This window comes from Leguminivora glycinivorella, chromosome 22 (assembly GCF_023078275.1).
Source record: "Leguminivora glycinivorella isolate SPB_JAAS2020 chromosome 22, LegGlyc_1.1, whole genome shotgun sequence".
Lineage (NCBI taxonomy): Eukaryota > Metazoa > Arthropoda > Insecta > Lepidoptera > Tortricidae > Leguminivora > Leguminivora glycinivorella.
The window spans coordinates 13,557,023-13,579,109 of record NC_062992.1 but is presented as its reverse complement, the minus strand read 5'-3'; the positions used below and the strand labels follow the sequence as shown (position 1 = coordinate 13,579,109).

The following is a 22,087-nucleotide window of genomic DNA, read 5'->3' as shown; positions in this document are numbered from 1 at the left end:
GTTAAGGACTACGTTTGTTTGAGTATTTGATTGAGGAAGATGCTCTTAGATATAGCGTCAGTATATCGCAAGCCATCAAAGATCTCGCACCATGAGATTCTCAGTTTTAATATTTCTAATAACATCGTGCTATTGTGATGTGGATTTCAGTGAACGACCGAGGAATTTTAGCGTGGAACTGCTGTACCACACTCAAAAGGCCATTGGTGGACATGTTGTGATATCACCTTTCGGAATCTGGACACTTATGACCGGTTTAGCCGTCGGCGCCACCGGCGACAGCTTCGAGCAAATAAGGATCGCTTTTATCCTTCCAAGGAGTCTAAAAACGGTAGTAGCCGGCTATAAAGGCTTAACTAACTCTGTGCTAAAGAGAGCTTCTGATGGAGTATCTTTAACAAGTAAGAACTTTGTATTTGCAGACGACGATTTATTCCTTAAACCAGGATTCAAGCAGACTGTCACCAAAGATTTTGATGCTACTATCAAAGTTCTCGATTTTAAAGACTCAAACGATGCTGCAGCTAAAGCTAACAATTTTATACTTAACTCCGGAGCTCGTGTTACAAACGTACTGTTTTCTGAAGATTTTGAACAGTCAAGGATGATTTTGACAAATGTGATATCTTTTAAAGGATTATGGACATCACCTTTCAACGCAAGTGATACGACCGTTGAGGATTTTTATAACGAAAACAAAGAAGTAATGGGGAAAGTGAAAATGATGCAACAGAAAGGAGAATTCCCTTTGACAAACATTGTGGCTCTTAAGTCCTTCGTTTGCGAGCTGACTTATGGAACTGATGAGGCGTACTCCATGCTCGTAATTCTTCCCCACCCAGGAGTTAAAGTTGAAGACGTTTATAAAATACTAGAGAATATTACTATTCCTGATATAATAGCAAGACTCCAGCAAGATATAAACGACTACGGTTTAGATGAAGTTGAGATTAAACTACCAAGATTCAAAATAAGTACTAATATAGTTATGAATAGACCTTTAAATGATATGGGTGTTTATGACATATTTGATCCGGCATATGCTAGTTTTAGCAGAGCAACGAATGAGAGTATATATGTTTCGTCCATAGTGCACAAAGCGGATATAGAAGTTAGCGAGGCAGGGACAGTGGCGTCTGCTGTGTCCGCAGCTGTTTTAAGCAATAGGTTTGGTGCAACTAGATTGGTTGCTGACAGGCCTTTCCTGTACTTTATTATCGAGAGGTCCACTGCTACTGTCATTTTTGCGGGCATCTATTCCAAGCCATCTTTGTATTAAAATATGTTTTGTAATTTTATCCTGTGTTTCAATGTTACCAAATACAATAACAATAAATAATTATAATTTTTATTTGCCAAGGGTGGGTGATAGCTAGCGGGGTTGTGGACTGTAATTACTAACGTACAATGATGAAAACACGTAATAGAAGCACTAATTTTAATTATTGATATTGGTAAACAAACATAAGCTTATTTATAGTTTCGAGACAGAAGGCAGACTGAAGACTAATCAATCATATTTCAAAACATGAGAACAGTTTTCGAAAGTGACATTATTTTAAACTAATACTTACTATAAAGAGGTCGCGCACCAGCCAGTCACCAACAGTGGGTTTGAAACTTAAGTAGTTTCATGTGCTCTGCCTACCCCTTCATGTGATACAGGCGTGATTGTATGTATGTAAATATGTACCTAATTATAATTCTTTGAATTTTTTATATCGACAAATGTATACGCATATGAATAAGTAAGTAGATAAATATAACATGAATTTTGAACTTATGCATTTTTTAAAGTTTATGATGTAGTTTTTTTTTATTACAGTTACATATTCAGGACGCAACTTATCTAAAATATGGAATCCCTTTTAAAAGCTTTACCAACTGTTTATACAAAGTTTTGCCCTCATAAACTAAAAGGTGCTGACCAAATAACACACAAACTAGAAACATAACATTCAGATTAAGATTACTGCACGGTTTTCCTTATTGATCAGCCAATTTGCATTTAATTTGCATCATCGGTAATTCCTAACTCATAACTCAGATCGACAACGCGTGATACTGGTATAAGTATTAGTAAAAAATCGTGATAAAAAATAAAATAAAATCATACAAAAAAATAAGAATCCAAAGACAGTGTTTTGTTATTAGGTTGATAAATAATCACGCGTATTTATGGCTCGACGACCTTTTTCGATTGTGTGTCACCGTACGCGTACTTAAAAACCGCAGCACATAGTTGTCGACGATCCAACCGGTTTGAAATCTTTAAGTACGCGTAAGTACTTGTCCGTACGTCTATCACCCACTATATAGTTACTCAAAAGAAATGTTTCCAGAAATGTAGATTAGGTTAGAATCCCTATCCAGACAAAATACTCACACGACACAGAAATCTTATATGTCACAGAGCCGGGTTAGGTGCGACGGCGAGCGAAGCGAGGAGGAGCGTGTTAGGTTGACAGTGAGTAAACCAGAAAACCTCCCAAGTAACATTTTAGTGCTATAATTTTGATTTTCGACGCCAAAAGCTACTATAGATGTCGTATAAAGGTTTTCGGCGTGACCACTTGTCGTATAAAAGCCTCCAGTAACACCTTTTAGCTCTATAAGCTTATACCGCTAAAAGGTGTTATTAGGAAGTGATGTAAACGTTTATATCACCATTTTATAGAGCCGCTATAGGCCTGGTCTATAGCAGGATCAAATATGACTACTATAGATCTATATTATTGTATAATAGTGTTAGGAATCACTGCTATGCAATCAATTTGCGCTATTAAGGTTCCCGACAAGCCGCTATAGTTGTTGCGTTATACAGCTAAAAGGTGTTATTAGGAAGTGATGTAAACGTTTATATCACCATTTTATAGAGCCGCTATAGGCCTGGTCTATAACAGAATCAAATATGACTACTATAGAACAATATTATTATATAATGGTGTTAGAAATCACTGTTATGCAATCAATTTGCGCTATTAAGGTTCCCGACAAGCCGCTATAGTTGTTGCGTTATACAACTAAAAGGTGTTATTAGGAAGTGATGTAAACGTTTATATCACCATTTTATAGAGCCGCTATACGCCTGGTCTATAACAGGATCAAATATGACTACTATATAACAATATTATTATATAATGGTGTTAGAAATCACTGTTATGCAATCAATTTGCGCTATTAAGGTTCCCGACAAGCCGCTATAGTTGTTGCGTTATACAGCTAAAAGGTGTTATTAGGAAGTGATGTAAACGTTTATATCACCATTTTATAGAGCCGCTATACGCCTGGTCTATAACAGGATCAAATATGACTACTATGTAACAATATTATTATATAATGGTGTTAGAAATCACTGTTATGCAATCAATTTGCGCTATTAAGGTTCCCGACAAGCCGCTATAGTTGTTGCGTTATACAGCTAAAAGTTATTAGGAAGTGATGTAAACGTTTATATCACCATTTTATAGAGCCGCTATAGGCCTGGTGTATAACAGGATCAAATATGACTACTACAGAACAATGTTATTATATAATGGTGTTAGAAATCACTGTTATGCAATCAATTTACGCTATTAAGGTTCCCGACAAGCCGCTATAGTTGTTGTGTTATACACCTAAAAGGTGTTATTAGGAAGTGATGTAAACGTTTATATCATCATTTTATAGAGCCGCTATAGGCCTGGTCTATAATAGGATCAAATAACCTACTAAAGAACAATATTATTGTATAATAGTGTTAGAAATCACTGTTATGCTATCAATTTGCGCTATTAAAGTTCCCAACAAGCCGCTTATAGTATTTTTAGTAGTCGTATTTTAACAGAAATTAAAACCTAACTATACCACTATTTTGGGATATAGTAGCTTTGGAAAACACTGCTACAGTATTTAACACTGTAGTAGTGATATGAATACCATTATAGCGCTATTTTGCTGTATAATGAAGTTTTCAGGATACGTTTATATAGCTTTGAAAAGCGTTAATAGTCGTTTTCTAATGCCTTTTATATCTCATCGCCGTATACGTCACAATTACTCTTTTATATCACAGAACTGTGGAATAATGGTTTCGGTATCTCTTTTAAAACACAATAGCGTTATAGCTGAGTTTACTATATGTTTTATAAAAAAAAAACCTGTTTAGAAGATCTTTCTATAGTAAAACATTGAAAACAAGTATTGTTTTCTATATAAAGAACTTATAAGTTAAACTGGATCATAGTTAAAGTCTCATGCAACCCTAATTGAATCCACAATGGCGGGCTTATGGCAGTGAATGCGTATGATAAGTGACATAGTCGAAAAATAAAAGCGTATGTTTTACTTCTTGGATCCATAGTAGAAACTATGGTGCCAATAATTTTATTGTATTAAATTACATTTATTTATTTTATTCAAAACAGGTATAAATCGAGGGCGCACTTAAAATACTCCATTAAACTAATATTCTTTTAACGGTAAAATTTCCATCGCATACCTTTTTGTAGTAATGATGGAATTATACGAAATCCAAATTATTTTGATTGACACTAAACTTCACAAGTTCACACGCCACTTTTCATAAAGTTCCTCGTCTAGAACAGTTTTTGTTAAATATTACACACATTAAATTATTTTAGAAATTTCATTCATTCGCATTAAAAGGGACGGCAACTGCTATTACAGAACAAAAAACCTGTATAAAGGAATCTCAAATGCTACTATAGCATAAATTGACACTATAATAGCGTTACTGTGTCCTCTATGTCAACAAATTAACACAATAGTCATCATCACATCACCACTATAGACCTTAAACGTCACGGATGATACTGCTATAGCCCTATTATATCACTAAATGGCTGCATAATTGCGCCAAATCGGCTCTACAGTACCAATATAGACTATTTATAGGACCATTTAATGTGATTTAATTTGGTGCTCTCGACCACTATAGGACCAGAAATTGTTACTTGGGCTTTTTTAATGTAAAAAAGAAATAAAACATAAGTGACATTATTCTGTGCATCAACATTATGCCAATGTATTATTCTGCCTAAGACAGTTGTGCGAAATGACAGAATGCCAAGTCAATAGAATGCGACGCAATTTTCGACAAAACAATTAATCGATTATACGACTACTACTATACAATTTAACATTATGCCATTGTATTACTCTGCTGTAAATAATTCTGCAAAATGACAGTATGCCAAGAAATTTATGCAAAAAGTCGTTCTGCGAAAAGAGGATTCTGCCAAGCGTTGGACTGCCAAGGATTCTGCAATGCGAAGGTAAAATATGACCAAAAAAAATGCAAGATAATGGTAATCCTAGACTTTTAAACTTTTCTTTAGACTTAGATTTTTAGTTTTCTAATTTTTTGTTTGCCTAGTATTTTATAGTATTTATTTTATCAAATTTTTATTTAAGTGTTATTAATAAATATGTTTAGTCCCCATCTAGATAATATGATATTTATGTACATGATTAAGTTAATATACAATACCTATATTGATAATAATTATTAGCAAGCAATATAATCTCTGGGGAGAATCCTGCAAAGTTGCGTAACTCACACAGTTTCGAAGCAAATACAATTAATCAATCAAAACTATTGACAACTTCTGTACGAACATATTATATACTCTGATGAATGATGATATGTGGGGAAGATTTGGCTTTATCGTACATCATTTTAGCCGGAAATACGTGCTAAGAACGTGCGACTTTTGATCCGGAGGTCGCGGGTTCGAACCCCGGCTCGTACCAATCAGTTTTTCGGAATATATGTACGAAATGTATTCCAATAAAGCCTAGTTAAGTAGTAACCCTTCGGGTTAGAAGGTCAGATGGCAGTCGCTTTCATAAAACCCTGTGCCTACGCCAAATCTTGGGATTAGTCGTCAAAGCGGACCCCAGGCTACCATGAGCCGTGGCAAATACCGGGATAACGCAATGAGGATGATGACTTGTGCGTAAGCATTAGTAATTAGGAGAGCGCTGCTGGGGGCTTAGCGGCAGAGCGTACGTCTTTCCAACCGGTTACGGTGATACTAGTTTGCGAAATAAGTTCCAAAAAAGTTAGAATTTTTTTTTATACTACGTCGGTGGCAAACAAGCATATACGGCCCGCCTGATGTAAAGCGGTCACCGTAACCTATGGACGCCTGCAACTCAAACAGTGTCACATGCGCGTTGCCACCCCATTATAAACTTGTACATTCCCTTTTGCTGTGTTAAGTACACAGCAAAAAGGAGTGTACAAGTTCCAAGGAGGGTTCGGGTTGCCGACGACTCAAAGAACAATAAACGGAACAAGTTAGTTCCGTAAGTCCTCCCGTCATCAGCACACCGCACCCTCGTTGAGCTCTGGCAGCCTTACTCACCGACAGGAACACAACACTATGAGTAGGGTCTAGTGCTATTTGGCTGCGGTCTTCTGTAAGGCGGAGGTACTACCCCAGTTGGGCTCTGCTCTAGATTCGAGCGAGACGATATCCGTTGTGCTGTGCCCTACCACACAAAGCGGAATATCATTCGCTATGCCCTACCTCCTACGCAAGAAATAGGGTAATTCCGAATGTTAGAAATGCTAGGATAATTCCGAAAGGGGAATCTTGATATGATGGAAATAATGGTGATTTTTATGCGACTTTCGTAATTAGACGACTTTCGGAATAACCCTAATGCACCTTACTTAAATCATAATGACAAAAATTTGCTAGTCATCCTAAAAACCCCCGAAATAATAGTATTTTATGCAACTGGTGGTTAAAAGAGGTCAAAAAAGGTGAGTGGCGTGGGTAACAATTTGAGGCGAAGCCGAAAATTGTTAATAAAGACGCCACGAGCATTTTTTGACTCAGTTAAACACCGTTGCATACAATACTTTTTCTACGACCAAGCACTTATTTTGAAAGAAAATTATAAATTCAACAAATACCTACTTTCAGTCATCTTAGTTATCTAGGTGGACCGCCTACCATTTTGAATATGCAGTTTGAGTGCAAACATGAAAATAAAACTGTCTATGGTATGGTTCTTTGAAGCCTGGCCACTAAGACGAATCGAGCCGAGTTGAATCGAGTTCTATACATTTGAATGCGATTCGACGCGTCGCCAATGAACGCAGCAGAAAACGAAGGAGTCTCGACTCTGCGAATTGGTTTGTTAAGTTGGTAGCAATGTATTTACTGAACTGTAAAACAGCTATATCGTGCGACTGCTACTAAATGTTTTCAGGGTATAGACTAGATAGACTTGTCCTGACATCTTTTATGTAGGGTTTTAAAGTTCTATGCACGACCTTGTAACTCACGAATAACAGTACGGGAGTAGAAAAACATTGAAAACGCACTCATAACCCACTTGAAGAATAATATGAAACCTTTTACACTTCACAGGCAAAAAATAAAACATTTCTAAGATTAAGTTCCCAATAAATACATTACCGCCCTTAGGAGGAAAACAGGTCATTCCCGCTTCATTTCCGCGCCAGGGCTCCGCTTGGAGAAAACTTTTTAAATGGATTCCGACGCTGTTTCATTTACTGTTCTCTCCAGTTTTATTCAACAAGTAAATAGTATTATATACTTATTACAGGACATTCTTACACACATTCTGTAGCACTTATTATACACATATTATATATAGTTTTTATTGAATTCCGTCAACTTTAAGGTAAGGTTCATTAGATCGAATACAATTAATTTCTCTAAGAAACAAGCGTCTCAACTTTTACGGTTATCCAGTTATTAAAAAAATTAAGATAATTACTGAACACGTGTATGCCAGCCTTTATGACCCTTTACCAATTCCTAGTATTTTGACATGTGCCGTCAATCACTTGACACTAACTTGAATGTAATTTTTAAGGATCTCTCACACTAATAAATTCATTAATAATGTATGAAAACGATGAAAAATTTTTTTTGCGAATTTAACTAAAAGTGATATACAAGATGGTTCCTGATAATGGACCTAACGACCTGTCGAATTTAACGGAAAACAAAAAAAAACACCATGTGTATACTGGCCTTAGCGTCTATTTCAGACGATATATAGTGCAATGTCCGAGAGACATCACTTTTGATGGCTAAAAGGACCTATGCCAGAGGGAAATATTTTGCCACATAGCTAACAAGGGAAGCTTGCAACCGATTGCGTCGTTTCGCTATGGTGTCTTCTTTCCCTTTTGTCAGCAAGTGCCGCAAACCAGGGGCCTATTGCATAACAATTTACAACTTGTATTACAAGTGGAACTCTCTTTCTTATAAAATGAATTGGAGGGGGACTACCGCTTGTAATATGAGTTGTAACTTGTTATGCAATAGGCCCCTGGTCTCATCGATGAACTTGCGACCATCTCCAACGCACTTTCGCCACTCCGTCCGCTTCTCCGCAAGCTTCTCCCAGTTTTGCTATTCGATCATAAAGGCCATGCCATCTCACTCCCTTTCCGACGTATTGGTGTGAGATAAATAAATAAATAAATAAATAAATAAATAAATAAATATTATAGGACATTCTTACACAGATAAAGAAAGTTAAGGTGAGATAAAGGGACAAACGAACTTTATCGGCTTGATAACTTTAGTAAAAGTTTATGAATAAGGCCCACTTGCACCAACCACTTTATTCAGGGTTAATGGGCTGTCATTTGTCAAATTCCATATAAAATGGTGGGTTAACCCTTCATTTTCATTGGTGCAAGGGGCCTAAGGGGGTTAAGGATTATTATGAGGGGTAAAATAAATTTTAACTATAAAACTCCCGTGAGACTCAAACATAATTATATTTAAAATATTTTGAGTAAGCCTTACGTATATATTAATTAAGTTATAATAACCCTTGAGCGGCTCGACATGTTACCAAAGAGTAAAGACCTCACCTTCAATCGTTGACTGCGCGGCGCAAAATGGATCCAAGATTTTGTAGTCCAGGAGGTAGGGCATAGCGAATAGGGAAGCGCTGGTAGCCTAGCGGTAAGTACCTGTTACTTTCGTTCCGGAGGTCGCGGGTTCGAACCCCGGCTCACACCAATGAGTTTTTCGGAATTTACGTGCGAAATGTCATTTGATATTTGCCAGTCGCTTTTCGGTGAAGGAAAACATCGTGAGGAAACCGGACTAATTCCAATAAGGTCTAGTTTACCCTTCGGGTTGGAAGGTCAGATGGCAGTCGCTTTCGTAAAAACTAGTGCCGATGCCAAATCTTGGGATTAGTTATCAAAGCAGACCCCAGGCTCCCATGAGCCGTGGCAAATGCCGGGATAACGCAAGGAGGATGATGAGGTAGGGCATAGCGAATAGGGCACAGCACAGCGGATATCATCTCGCTCGAATCTAGAGCAGAGCCCAACTGGGGAAGTACCTTCGCCTTACAGAAGACCGCAGCCAAATAGCACTAGACCCTACTCATAGTGTTGTGTTCCTGCCGGTGAGTAAGGCTGCCAGAGCTCAACGAGGGTGCGGTGTGCTGGCGACGGAGCTACGGAACTAATTTATTCCGTCTATTTCCTTTGAGTCGTCGGCAACCCGAACCCTCCTTATGCTTGTAAACTATTTTTTGCTGCGTTAAGTAGGTACACGTTTCTAATGGGTTTGACAACGCGCATGTGATACTCCTTGAGTTGCAGGCGTCCCTAGGTTACGGTGACCGCTTTCCATCAGGCGGACCGGATGCTTGTTTGCCACCGATTTGGTATAAAAATAAGTTTTTTGCAAAAATTTCATTTTTGGCACAAGCTTTTATTGACAGAGTTCCTACGACTACCTTTCTGCTCCATCATCAGATCAGCTCCATGGTACCATAATATTGCATTGTCAACGTTTACATAATGTGTGCAAAATTTCAGCTCAATCGGAAACCGGGAAGTGGGTCAAATTTAGCTTCTACGTTTTGACGCACACTAATATACTAACAAGGCAAGTTGAAAAAAGCTTGCAAAAACGTGTCTATTTCAATAATTATAGGGTACCTACAATGCACTGAGGAGAAGTTTCGAAAACTACGAATGTTCTTGTGGAAAGTTCTTAGCACATTCATTGCCAAACTTTAGGGTCTATTTCTATGGAAGCATATGAGTTGATAATAAACTTAGGTTTATAACTCAAACATCAAATGGAGCTATCGTCAATAACATTGCGTAATACATGCTAGTCTTAAAGAGAATTTCCATGGCAATTTGCTTGAAACTTTTTAATGAAAATTTTCCCGTAATTTATGGTAATGTTCTGTGATAAAACATTGCTATTTTTACTTTTTGTTTCATCGTCATCCTCCTTGCATTATCCCGGCATTTGCCACGGCTCATGGGAGCCTGGGGTCCGCTTTGACTACTAACCACCAGTTTTTACGAAAGCGACTGCCATCTGACCTTCCAACCCGAAGGGTAACTAGGCCTTATTGGAATTAGTCCGGTTTCCTCACGATGTTTTCCTTCACCGAAAAGCGACTGGCAAATATCAAATGACATTTCGCACTTATGTCCTGAAAAACTCGTTAGTACGAGTCGGGGTTCGAACTCGCGACCTCCGGATTGAAAGTCGCACGCTTTTACCGCTAGGCCACCAGCTCTTATTTCTATGGAATCATATGAGTTGATAATAAACATCGGCTTATAACCAAGGATCGTTAACTGCGAGCGAAATCCATTGAAGTCACAGAACTTAATTTAGATAGAAGAAACAAATTCATATATTTGTATAGGGGCCGAGCGTGTCAAATTTTGTACTGAAGTTGATTCTTGCCTGTAATTTTAAATATGTCTCAGGCTCTTGATTGTTCATAATTTTTGTGATGTTGCAATTGAATATCACGTAACGAGGCATTTTTTATGTTTTGGTTGACTTCAACTTACAAAAATTGACGCCCGAAAGCTGCAAGCTGCGAGTAAAGACGGACAACTCAGTGGATTTCACTGAGTTCATTTGACACGCTAAGTAGATACGTTTGCTTGATCTATGGTATATATGACATCTGTGATTGAAGTACTAGGGTTGCTAACTGGTTGTCATACGTCATTTCAATGGATTTCGCTCGCAGTTAACGATCCTTGCTTATAACTTAGACATCAAATGGAGCGATTGTCATCTGTTAAGAACGTTGCGTAGCGACGACTGGTCTAGCTCAGTCGGTAGTGACTCTGCCTGCTGAGCCGCGTCCCTGGGTTCGAATCCCGGTAAGGACATTTATTTGTGTGATGAGCACAGAATATATTTGTTCCTGAGTCATGGATGTTTTCTATGTATATAAGTATGTATTTATCTATTTAAGTATGTATATCGTCGCTTAGCACTCATAGTACAAGCTTTGCTAAGTTGATTTGTGTAAGGTGCCCCCAATATTTATTTATTTATTTATATTGATACACCAGTGTGTATTAGATAACATGATAACCTGTAAACTACAAAAACCATTATGGCTTCGATGCAGCCATAAAATAAAATGGCTCTGTATTCCGAAACTAATAAACACAAATCAACATCGTCGGTAAACATCGAATTCGGATATGCAGCGCGATAAACCCTGGTTTCTATGTACGAGTACAGTGTGGAAAAATCGAATGCCACATCAATGGCAACTACCTTAAATATTGTAAATAGCACATTTTGTCTAAGTTTCTTTTGTTTTAAAAAACAGTAAATTCTGCATTTAAGGATTAATGAAAAATCGCTTCCCTCAGTCGAGACTCGAACCGGTCAAATGTGACAAAAAATAACGTGCCGTATTTTATGATGCAGATTAAAAGGGTTACTGATAAGGTTCATTTTTCTCTAAATAACAAATACAATCAGAATAACAGAAGGCCATGAAAATTTGGCATTTTATTTGGCACGTCATTTTTTGTCACATTTGACCGGTTCGAGTCCCGACTGAGGCAAGCGATTTTTCATAAATACTTAAATGCAGAATTTATCGTTTGTAAAAACAAAGGAAAGTCTCCCTTGCACAAAATATGCTATTTACAATATTTAAGGTAGTTGCCATCCATGTGGCATTCCATTTTTTCACCCTGTACTCGTATATGTATAAGTACTATAGTATAATAATCTCTCTCTTCTCGCTGAAAGTGCCGTTCACCCGCTCTCGGTTACCTCACAGTTATCGCCTGTCAAAAATGGACCAGTAAACCTGTCATATCTCACTCATACAAACATAGTACGCGTTCGGTTACACGAGCTTAGACTGTGTGCGTAGGAACACTAGGAACGCGCTTCTTCATATTAAATAAATATATTTGTTCGCCATTTTTCGAGGTCTACCTAACTTACCTTAGATATAGATAAAATATAGACGCGTTTATAAACAGGATCTAAATAACCTTTTCAGTACATAATATGTACTGAAAAGGTTATTTAGATACCTTTTCAGTACATATGGTGTATATTATACACCATATGTACTGAAAAGGTTTTTACGCACTAGAGCGAGAAGTGGTTCATTATATGCCAGGTCAAAACTTCGGAGTGCCATCTGTACTGAAAAACGTCGTACTATACACGTGCGAAAAGGAAATTCGTAATTCGTGTCGATTTAAAACACTCCCTTCGGTCGTGTTTTAATTTATCGCCACTCGTTTCGAACTTCCTTTTTTACGCACTTGTATCGTAATGTACTATTTCAGTACAGATGTTGTTTTTTTTACGCACTAGTGCGAGAAGTGGTTCATTATATGCCAGGTCGAAACTTTGGAGGCTCATCTGTACTAAAAAACGTCGTACGATACACGTGCGAAAAATAATGCGTAATGTACTATTTCAGTACAGATGGTGTTTTTTATGCACTAGTGCGAGAAGTGGTTCATTATATGCCAGGTCGAAACTTCGGAGGGCCATCTGTACTGAAAATCGTCGTACGATACAAATGAGAAAAGGAAATTTACAATTCGTGTCGATGTGAAACACTCCCTTCGCTCGTGTTTTAATTAATCGCCACTCGTTTCGAACTTCTTTTTTTACGCACTTGTATCGTAATGTACTATTTCAGTACATATGGTGTTTTTTACGCACTAGTGCGAGAAGTGGTTCATTATATGCCAGGTCGAAACTTCGGAGGGCCATCTGTACTGAAAAACGTCGTACGATACAAATGAGAAAAGGAAATTCACAATTCGTGTCGATGTGAAACACTCCCTTCGCTCGTGTTTTAATTAATCGCCACTCGTTTCGAATTTCCTTTTTCATGATTGAAGTCATCATCATCCTCCTTGCCTTATCCCGGCATTTGCCACGGCTCATGGAAGTCTCGGGTCCGCTTTGACAACTAATCCCAAGATTTGTGGTAGGCACTAGTTTTTACAAAAACGGCTGCCATCTGACCTTCCAACCCGAAGGGTAAACAAGACCTTTTTGGAATTAGTCCGGTTTCCTCACGATGTTTTCCTTCACCGAAAAGCAACTGGCAAATATCAAATGACGAAATGTCTGACATAAATTCCGAAAAACTCATTGGTGCGAGCCGGGGTTCGAACCCGCGACCACCGGATCGTAAGCCGCACGCTCTTACCGCTAGGCCACCAGCGCTTTATTTCTTGATTGAAGTCGAATGATTTTATTACCTGCTCTTTTAAATTTAATTTAATAGACACTTTAGCAAAAAAGGTTTACTTTCGTTAGAAAATAATTGAAATTAATGACCTATTAATGGAATGTTAAGACTATAATGGCGGGTTTTTGAGAGGCAAATTTTATTAAGATTGATTACGGACTGATTCTGTATAATATGAAATCCACAGATGTCATATATACCATAGATCAAGCAAACGTATCTACTTAGCGTGTCAAATGAACTCAGTGAAATCCACTGAGTTGTCCGTCTTTACTCGCAGCTTGCAGCTTTCGGGCGTCAATTTTTGTAAGTTGAAGTCAACCAAAACATAAAAAATGCCTCGTTACGTGATATTCAATTGCAACAACACAAAAATTATGAACAATCAAGAGCCTGAGACATATTTAAAATTACAGGCAAGAATCAACTTCAGTACAAAATTTGACACGCTCGGCCCCTATACAAATATATGAATTTGTTTCTTCTATCTAAATTAAGTTCTGTGATGAAATCAAATTGTATAAGCATCCATGACAACATGACAGTTTTTCAAATTGTAATTTTTCCTCAGTCACCCGTTTTACCACGAATGCTGTAGTGTTCGAAACGTCGGGATGAATTTTAAATTCATTATACGCGATTTAATCCGTTTCCATAGTTTTATTTCAACATAATACTTACGTATAACACACCTCGGAAACTGGCGATCAAATAAGTATATGAAAGAGGCGCGTTCCTACACACAGTCAAAGCTCGTGTAGGTGAACGCGTACTATGCTTGTACAGGTGAGACATGACAGGTCGACTGTTCTCGTTTTTGACAGGCGGTAACTGTGAGGTAACCGAGAGCGGGTGGGCGGCACTTTCAGCGGGGAGCGGGAGTGGCCATACTGTACGATGTACTCTTTATTACACTTTGCCTCACGTTCACGGGATTATTTTGTAATCCAAATAGCATCCGTGAAAACTGAATCACTGCATTCGGATGCGTAAATGCAGTATTATGTTCACGTCCGGGGATCTTTTTATTCAATATGTTTGGTATATAATTATACAACGACTGAAACTATGAAATGACTAGCTTTTGCCCGCGGCTCCCCTCGCGTTGTATTCGAAACTTGCAGAACGCTATCTACAAACTTCCATCCCCCATTTTACGTAAAAAATCACGTCAATTTGTTGCTCCTTTTGCCGTGAAAGACGGACAGACACACACACTTTCCCATTATAATATTAATATAAGTATGGATATTACTGTATAAAGATTTCAAGCTAAATTGCACTTAAAAATCTTTTAAATAACGGAAAAAATCAAATATAACAGTCATAACATTCATGGGACCATTCGTCAGGCCAAATGGCATCCGTGAAAACTGAATCAGTGCATTCGACGCGTAAATGCAGTGTTTTGTTCACGTTCGAAGATTTTATCAATATTAATATCATAAATAGGAAAGTGTGTGTGTTTGTTTGTCCGTTTTTCACGGCAAAACGGAGCGACGAATTACCTTAATTTCTTAAGTGGAGTTAGTTGAAGGGATGGAGAATGACTTAGGCTACTTTTTTGTCTCTGTCTGATCCCTTACATCCCTAAAATGGGAATGGAAGTTTATATGGAGCATTCCGGAATTTTCGGATTCAACGCGAGCAAAGCCGTGGGTTAAAGCTAGTATTTAATATGTTTGGTATATGATTAATACAAAGACCCTACATACAGATTTCAGGCTAGATTGCACCTAACGTTCTTTCACCTAACGGTAAAAATTCAATACACCTCATAAGTCATAACATTCATGGGACCATTTGTCAGGCCAAATGGCATCCGTGAAAACTGAATCAGTGCATTCAACGCTCAAAATGCGGTTTGTATTTCAGTCACGTCCGGGAATCGGACTGTTATCCCTTTTCTATTTCAAATGATGATATCGGTATAGGCATCATGACTCCATGTTGCATTTCGAAACAAAATCTAGTTGAATAGAAAGTAACAATTGGGAAATAGTTTTATCTTTGATATCACGTTTATATTTGTCTCTGTTAAATGTATTAATTACTCCTGCACCAACATATTATTATGTTTCTGTTTAACCCAATGATTGACTGAAAGAGGATGCTTTTTTGCATTAAGTCCGCCATTTGTTCATGTTTCTTTGGTTGAGCAATAAAGTTTAAATAACATATAAATAAATATCATAGGCAAATAGACGCAGTAGTTTGCACAATGATCACTAGGTGGCGATATGCATACTTGTAGGTAAAAACCTAAAAACATATTGAATAGTCCACAAATATTTCAACAAACCATAGGTACTCTAATTTGGCAGAAGTTATAATTAAGTAAGTTTTAGGCATTTATTTCATTTTCATTTCATTTCATTTCATTCCATTTCCATTTTCAAGGCATTCAAATGCAAGTTCGCTCACGAAACACTCACGATAATATCTCTTCCGAAGCTATCTATCTCTATTGCTCTTGTGTATTGGCGTGACGGAGACAGAATATTCGTTTTCGCGGAAATGCCATTCGGCTACGATGCCTGATACTTTTTGAGCAATTTGTTTGCTCCGATATATCTAATAATGAATGTATCAATCGATTCCTTCGTTTTTCAAAAGCTATTAACAAGATACAAGCAAAAAGCTTATTTGACGTTCATATTATGCGCATTGTAATATGCCTACTTGAAAAATAAATATTTCATTTTCATTTTCATTCATTTTCATTTTCATTTCATTTTCATTTCATTTCATTTTCATTTTCAAGTTCTTCTACAAAATAAAATAATAAAACAAGCGCGGTAGCGTGATATAGTTTATGCATCCTTTTCACACTTTCTGTAAGTGCGAAAAGGACACACCGACGCGTTAGGCTATATCACTCTACCGTGCCCTGATTCATCAGTTTATATAAGTAACAAAGTAATCCAGCCTTTCATTTCACCTGATCGGGCAATCAGCACTGAAACACCGAGCGCATTTTGCATAATGTGCCAGTAAAGTGTTGATTTGACCTACTTCTTTATTTTATTTCACAATTTCTCACCGTTTAGAGTTTCGTGATGGAGAGAGAATCTCACAGTCGACTTCGACACATAAGAAAGAAAGAAAGAAAGAAAATACGTTTATTACGACCAGAAGGTTACTTATATACTAGAGTACATAAACACAACATGTAAATACATAATGTTTGATATAGTGGTCGCAAAAGGACACCACTCAGCATATGCTCAGGCACAGATGGTGCCACAGCGCTGGTCTTCCGTGGGGCCCAGGGTCGGTCGATAGTGTAACACAATAAGTGAGGGTACAGTACAGTAAGATAACATTTAGAGATACAATTCACACTAAAACCATAACAAAAAGTCAATAGAAAAATATATTTGTACTATTAAAACGAGACAAAAAATATAGCAGGAGTGGCGAGGGGAAGAAAATGAGATAAAATGAAATATGGGGGGCGGGGGAAGAGCGGAGTGGGGGGGGGGGGGTGTAAAACGATACATAAACATACAACATAAACTAACAAACACCACGATCCGTAACACTCACACGGCTCACACTTCGTAGAGATCACGACAGCTGCAGGGTGCATAAAATGCCACAGTTTACTTAGATACACAAGGGAGGAAAGGGGTGGTGAAATTTTTAGCCCAGTCATCATCACCACACAAGGGAATATAATATATTACACGGTGCTCGTGTGCATCGCGAGAGATTTTAACAGCATAATTCCTGATCCTATTTTAAGACTAAAATGTCATATATACTTTTCTGGATTTTTGCCTAGTTTCAGAGTTATTACCAATTTAAAAGAAATCTTATTGTTACTCAGTACAAAAGGCTTTTTTAACGGTGTTGAGTTGATGCTATTATGGAGAACAGTCTCACTATCGTCATTGACAGATGTGAAAAAGTGAGAAGAAACCTTTCAAAAATGAAGTTTTTAGAAGGAAAAAACGTATTACGAATAACATTTACTTATTATGAAAATACAAAAAAAAATGGCTAAATTTCCTCATCTGTATTTTTTTTTTGGCCTCAGAAAATAAAATGTGCTTACAATTATTCGGTTGTCACATGAACACCGTGTATGTAACTATGTAAGGTACAGTGGGGCAAATCTCGAGGGGGGGACAATTGTAACTAATCCATTTTTTTTACTATTACACTATGTTGTTGAGTTCTACCATACATAACCGGTGGACACTCTATTTAATAATGTAAACATTGTAAAACATGGAAAAAATGGACCAGTTACATTTGTCCCTTAATCGAGATTTGTCCCGCCTGTACGTTACCTTTACTTTTTCTAGAGGTGGTCCGACTCATGCTTAGCCGTCGATAGAGGTTCGAGAATTATAGAGAGTTACTGTCGAAGTAAAATGTGTAATCACAGTTCATGTCTCGAAACAGGCATAAAACTTTTGAACCTCACTTTTGACAATTTGGCCCATATTCTCAGCTTGATATGTCTTAAAATGTCAAATATTAATATTAGCGCCATCTAGCCGAGCGTACCCCAAAGGTGTATCGCTCTAGCTCACCGTACCTTTTTTTGTATGGTTTTGAGATTAATTTTTTTAGACTTTATCTGTCTATACGGAGTTATATATGTCTTTGGGCGTCGTATATAGGTCAGCATCTAATCAAGTCGCATCGATTAAGGCGCTGCAGCCAGTTTTATCCTATTAGCCCGACTGAACAAGTTCAAGATTTATTTACCAGTAGGTAATATATGGCTTGCCCGTTTTGTTACTGTTACATGGGCTTTAATAGTATTTTATGCAACAGGTGTTTAAAGGAGGTCAAAAAAGACGAGTGGCGTGGGTAACAATTTGAGATGAAGCCCAAAATTGTTATTAAGACGCCACGAGTATTTTTTGACTCAGTTAAACACCGTTGCATACACTTTTCTACGACCATGCACTTGTTTCTAATAGTTTTATTGAATAACTCGTGAAATTCACACCGTTTCCTGTATTTTGACGCAAAGGTTTGCACTGCCAGCTCAGCTGCCCAAAGCCTTCCCGCGCACGCGCGCAGTATCGTTATAACAATGCGTTGCCATGGTTACAGAGCCAAACAATGCGTTTTCAGTTTTTTTCGATACTGCGAAGATTGAAGTTAAGGGATGGAGATTGACATAGGCTACCTTTTGTCTCTTTCTAACACCACCACTTCCCTAAAATAGGGGGGGGACGTTTGTATGAAAAAATCCTCAATTTTTTAATTTAATGCGTGCGAAGCCGCGGGCATAAGCTAGTAAATATTATAAGCAAAATCACACACAGAATGTATTTGACAAAGTTCTACAATTCCTACATTTCGCAATGTACGTCATAACACGTCATAAAGAGTTGTTCAAACTCGTCTAACTATCGGAATCGAACTGGAAGTAAAGTTGCCGGCTCACTGAAGAGATTACCCAGAAACAACCCTATTCAATAGACGGCTTTATATGTCTGCTTGTCGTGAATGGTAGGTTAAGAAAGATAACCACAAAATTAAAAAAAAATATATATTTAGTGGGCGGTTCTCAATCAAACATGGCTACGAACTCTCCCGACTAATTCAGCTTTCAAACAAAAAAAAAAACTAAATCTCAATCGGTTTATACGTTCGAAAGCTAGGACAGACAAGAGTTGTTCAAACTTGTCCAACTATTGGAATCGAACTGGAAGGAATGTTGCCGGCTTACTGAAGAGATTACCCTGAAACGACCCCATTCAATGGACGGCTTTATATGGCTGCTTTAGCAGTGAATGGTAGATTTTCTTTAGAATTATCGTGGCAGAAAATGAAGATATATTATCAATCAATAGAGCATTTCTTTTTTTTTTGCCACTTTTATGAAGTGTGATATTTTTGAAAAAAAATGCTATTTCTACTCAGAATTACTAGCCTTTTCAATCCTAGTAGTTAAAAAAATTGTTACCATTCTCCGATACGATTTTTTCTTATTTTGTTACCATTCTCCGTACATTTTGTATGGGGTAACAAAAGAGGAAAGTAACAAAAATGTATGGAAATTCTGGGACACTTTTTGTCTCCCAGTGAGATTGAAAGTACTCGTGATTCTGAGTACAATTGACCTAAAATTCCCTAAAATAATAAAAAAAAATTATTGGCAAAAAAAAAGAAATGCTCAATAATCGAAGTAAAATTTGTTTTTTTCTATGTCTGCAACTTAAAATGTAACTGGACTGACAATGCCCATACAAAAAAGCATACCCCTGAAATGTATGGGTATTTTAGGCTTAAGACCTGGAAGTGGCCAAAATCATATTTTCACCAAATATTTTTGCGTGTTTTTTATTTTATATAAGAACAAAAATGACATATTTCTTTATTTTAAAATCATAATATCACGTCAATACATATTTTGAAAAAATAAATAAACTTATAGGCATCATCAGTGTAGTTATGATAGTATTTAATAGGTGGCGCTAAAAAATCGAGGTACGATTCTTAGTATGAAGTATGTAAATACATACTAATATTATAAATGGGAAAGTGTGTGTGTCTATTTGTTTCTCCGTCCTTCACGGCAAAACAGAGCGACGAATTTTCGGGATTTTTTAGGTGGAGATAGTTAAAGGGATAGGGATAGAGAGTGCAGATACTTTTAGTCTCTTTCTAACACGAGCGAAGCCGCGGGCAAAAGCTAGTCCTATAAAAATAATCCCTGGTAGGTACACGGTGTAACATGAAGCAACCGAATAATTTTAAACACGCATTTCTGAGGCCAAAAGGAAGAAAAAATGTTTAATTTATTTTTAACAAGCAGAAACGTCTGCTAACGATTCTAAACATTTTTATATTAAAGGAAAAAATGGAAAAATTTACGCTTCCGGCGGGACTTGAACCCGCATCATTTGCAATCCGTGCAAGGCTCTTAACCAATTGAGCTACGGAAGCCACGCCGGACATCGCAAACCCCAAGACGTGTGTACATAAGGAAAGGCATGGAAAGATTTGCGATGTCCGGCGGGGCTTCCGTAGCTCAATTGGTTAAGAGCCTTGCACGGATTGCAAATGATGCGGGTTCAAGTCCCGCCGGAAGCGTAAATTTTTCCATTTTTTCCTTTAATATAAAAATGTTTAATGTTTAAAAAAGGCGCAGCTATTTAAAAGAGCACTTTTTCTATGTTTCCGAGGTCAAATTTGCCAGTCGCTTTTCGGCAAAGGAAAAACATCGCGAGGAAACCGGACTAATCGCAATAAGGCCTAGTCACCCTTCGGGTGAAAGGTCACATGGCAGTCGCTTTCATAAAACCAGTGTCTATGCCAAATATTGGGATTAATTGTCAAAGCGGACCCAGGCACCCATGAGTCGTGGCAAATGCCGGGATAATGCAAGGAGGATGATGTTTATTGTTTTTATATTTACGAGGTACCTTATATTGTAGATATTTTTATTTAAAAAAATTTTAAATAAAAATATCTACAAAAAAATTAAAAAAAATTTAAATAAAAATATCTACAATATAAGGTACCTCGTAAATATAAAAAAAATAAACATTATCCTCCTTGCATTATCCCGGCATTTGCCACGGCACATTTAATGTGCCAACGTTATAAGCTGTCTATTTAAAGAATACAGTCAGAGACAAAAGTTTATCTCTTTTTCTTGGCTAGCTTTGCGTGGCAGTCGCAACAGTGAATTGTGTTTCAGTTTTATTAAGCCCCGACGCAAAAACGACGGGGTGTTATAAGTTTGACGTGTCTATCTGTCTGTTTCTCTGTTTGTCTGTCTGTCTGTGTGTGTGTCTGTCTGTGGCATCGTAGCTCCCGAACGGATGAACCGATTTCGATTTAGTTTTTTTTATTTGAAAGCTGTGTTAGTCGGGAGTGTTCTTAGCCGTGTTTCATGAAAATCGGTCTACTATGTCGCGGTCGGGGGTTTTTTCAAAATTTTAATTTTGTAGTTAGGTTAATAACCCCCGACGCAAAACCGACGGGGTGTTATAAGTTTGACGTGTCTGTCTGTTTGTGTGTGTTTCTGTCTGTGGCATCGTAGCTCCCGAACGAATTAACCGATTTAGATTTAGTTTTTTTTGTTTGAAATCTGAATTAGTCGGGAGTGTTCTTAGCCATGTTTCATGATAATCGGTCTACTATGTCGTGGGTTTTTCAAAATTTAAATTTTGTGGTTAGGTTGGCTATTCACATCTATTCAAAGAGGATTTTTCATTTGGATCAAAGCATTTTTCTGTTCAAGGATTTAATGTTGTCAATCCAATCAAGATTAAATTATAGAATCCTTTGCTACGTTCATACCAAAGGTAGTTTGGCACGGAACTAAAAACGCTTATACACTTCTGTCCCGCGCGAGACAGTTTCCAAAGATAGTTTCTCAGTTCAAACTAAGCTGATGCAATTCCCAGGCCACGAGATTAACTCCTTCCTTACCTCCCCCTCTCTTTCGAAGGGAGGGGGGAGGGCGAGAAAGGAGTTTCTTTGAGGTGGGAATACTTCGGTCCAGTTTGTACTATGACTCGATTCACACTTGAGATTTAGTGACAGATTTGATAGCAAATAACCACAAAAT

At 37.5% G+C, this 22,087-nt stretch overlaps 2 protein-coding genes across 2 annotated transcripts in view; one reads left to right on the top strand and one right to left on the bottom strand.

Moving 5' to 3' along the window:
• The window catches only part of LOC125237706 (neuropilin and tolloid-like protein 2), a 357,896-nt gene that overhangs the window by 310,196 nt on the left and 25,613 nt on the right, over nt 1-22,087 (bottom strand). The window lies entirely within an intron of this gene.
• LOC125237707 (serine protease inhibitor 77Ba-like) lies at nt 41-1,298 on the top strand. The gene has a single exon (XM_048144865.1). The coding sequence runs from the start codon at nt 92-94 to the stop codon at nt 1,277-1,279; it is 1,188 nt and encodes a 395-aa protein (XP_048000822.1). The 5' UTR covers nt 41-91; the 3' UTR covers nt 1,280-1,298.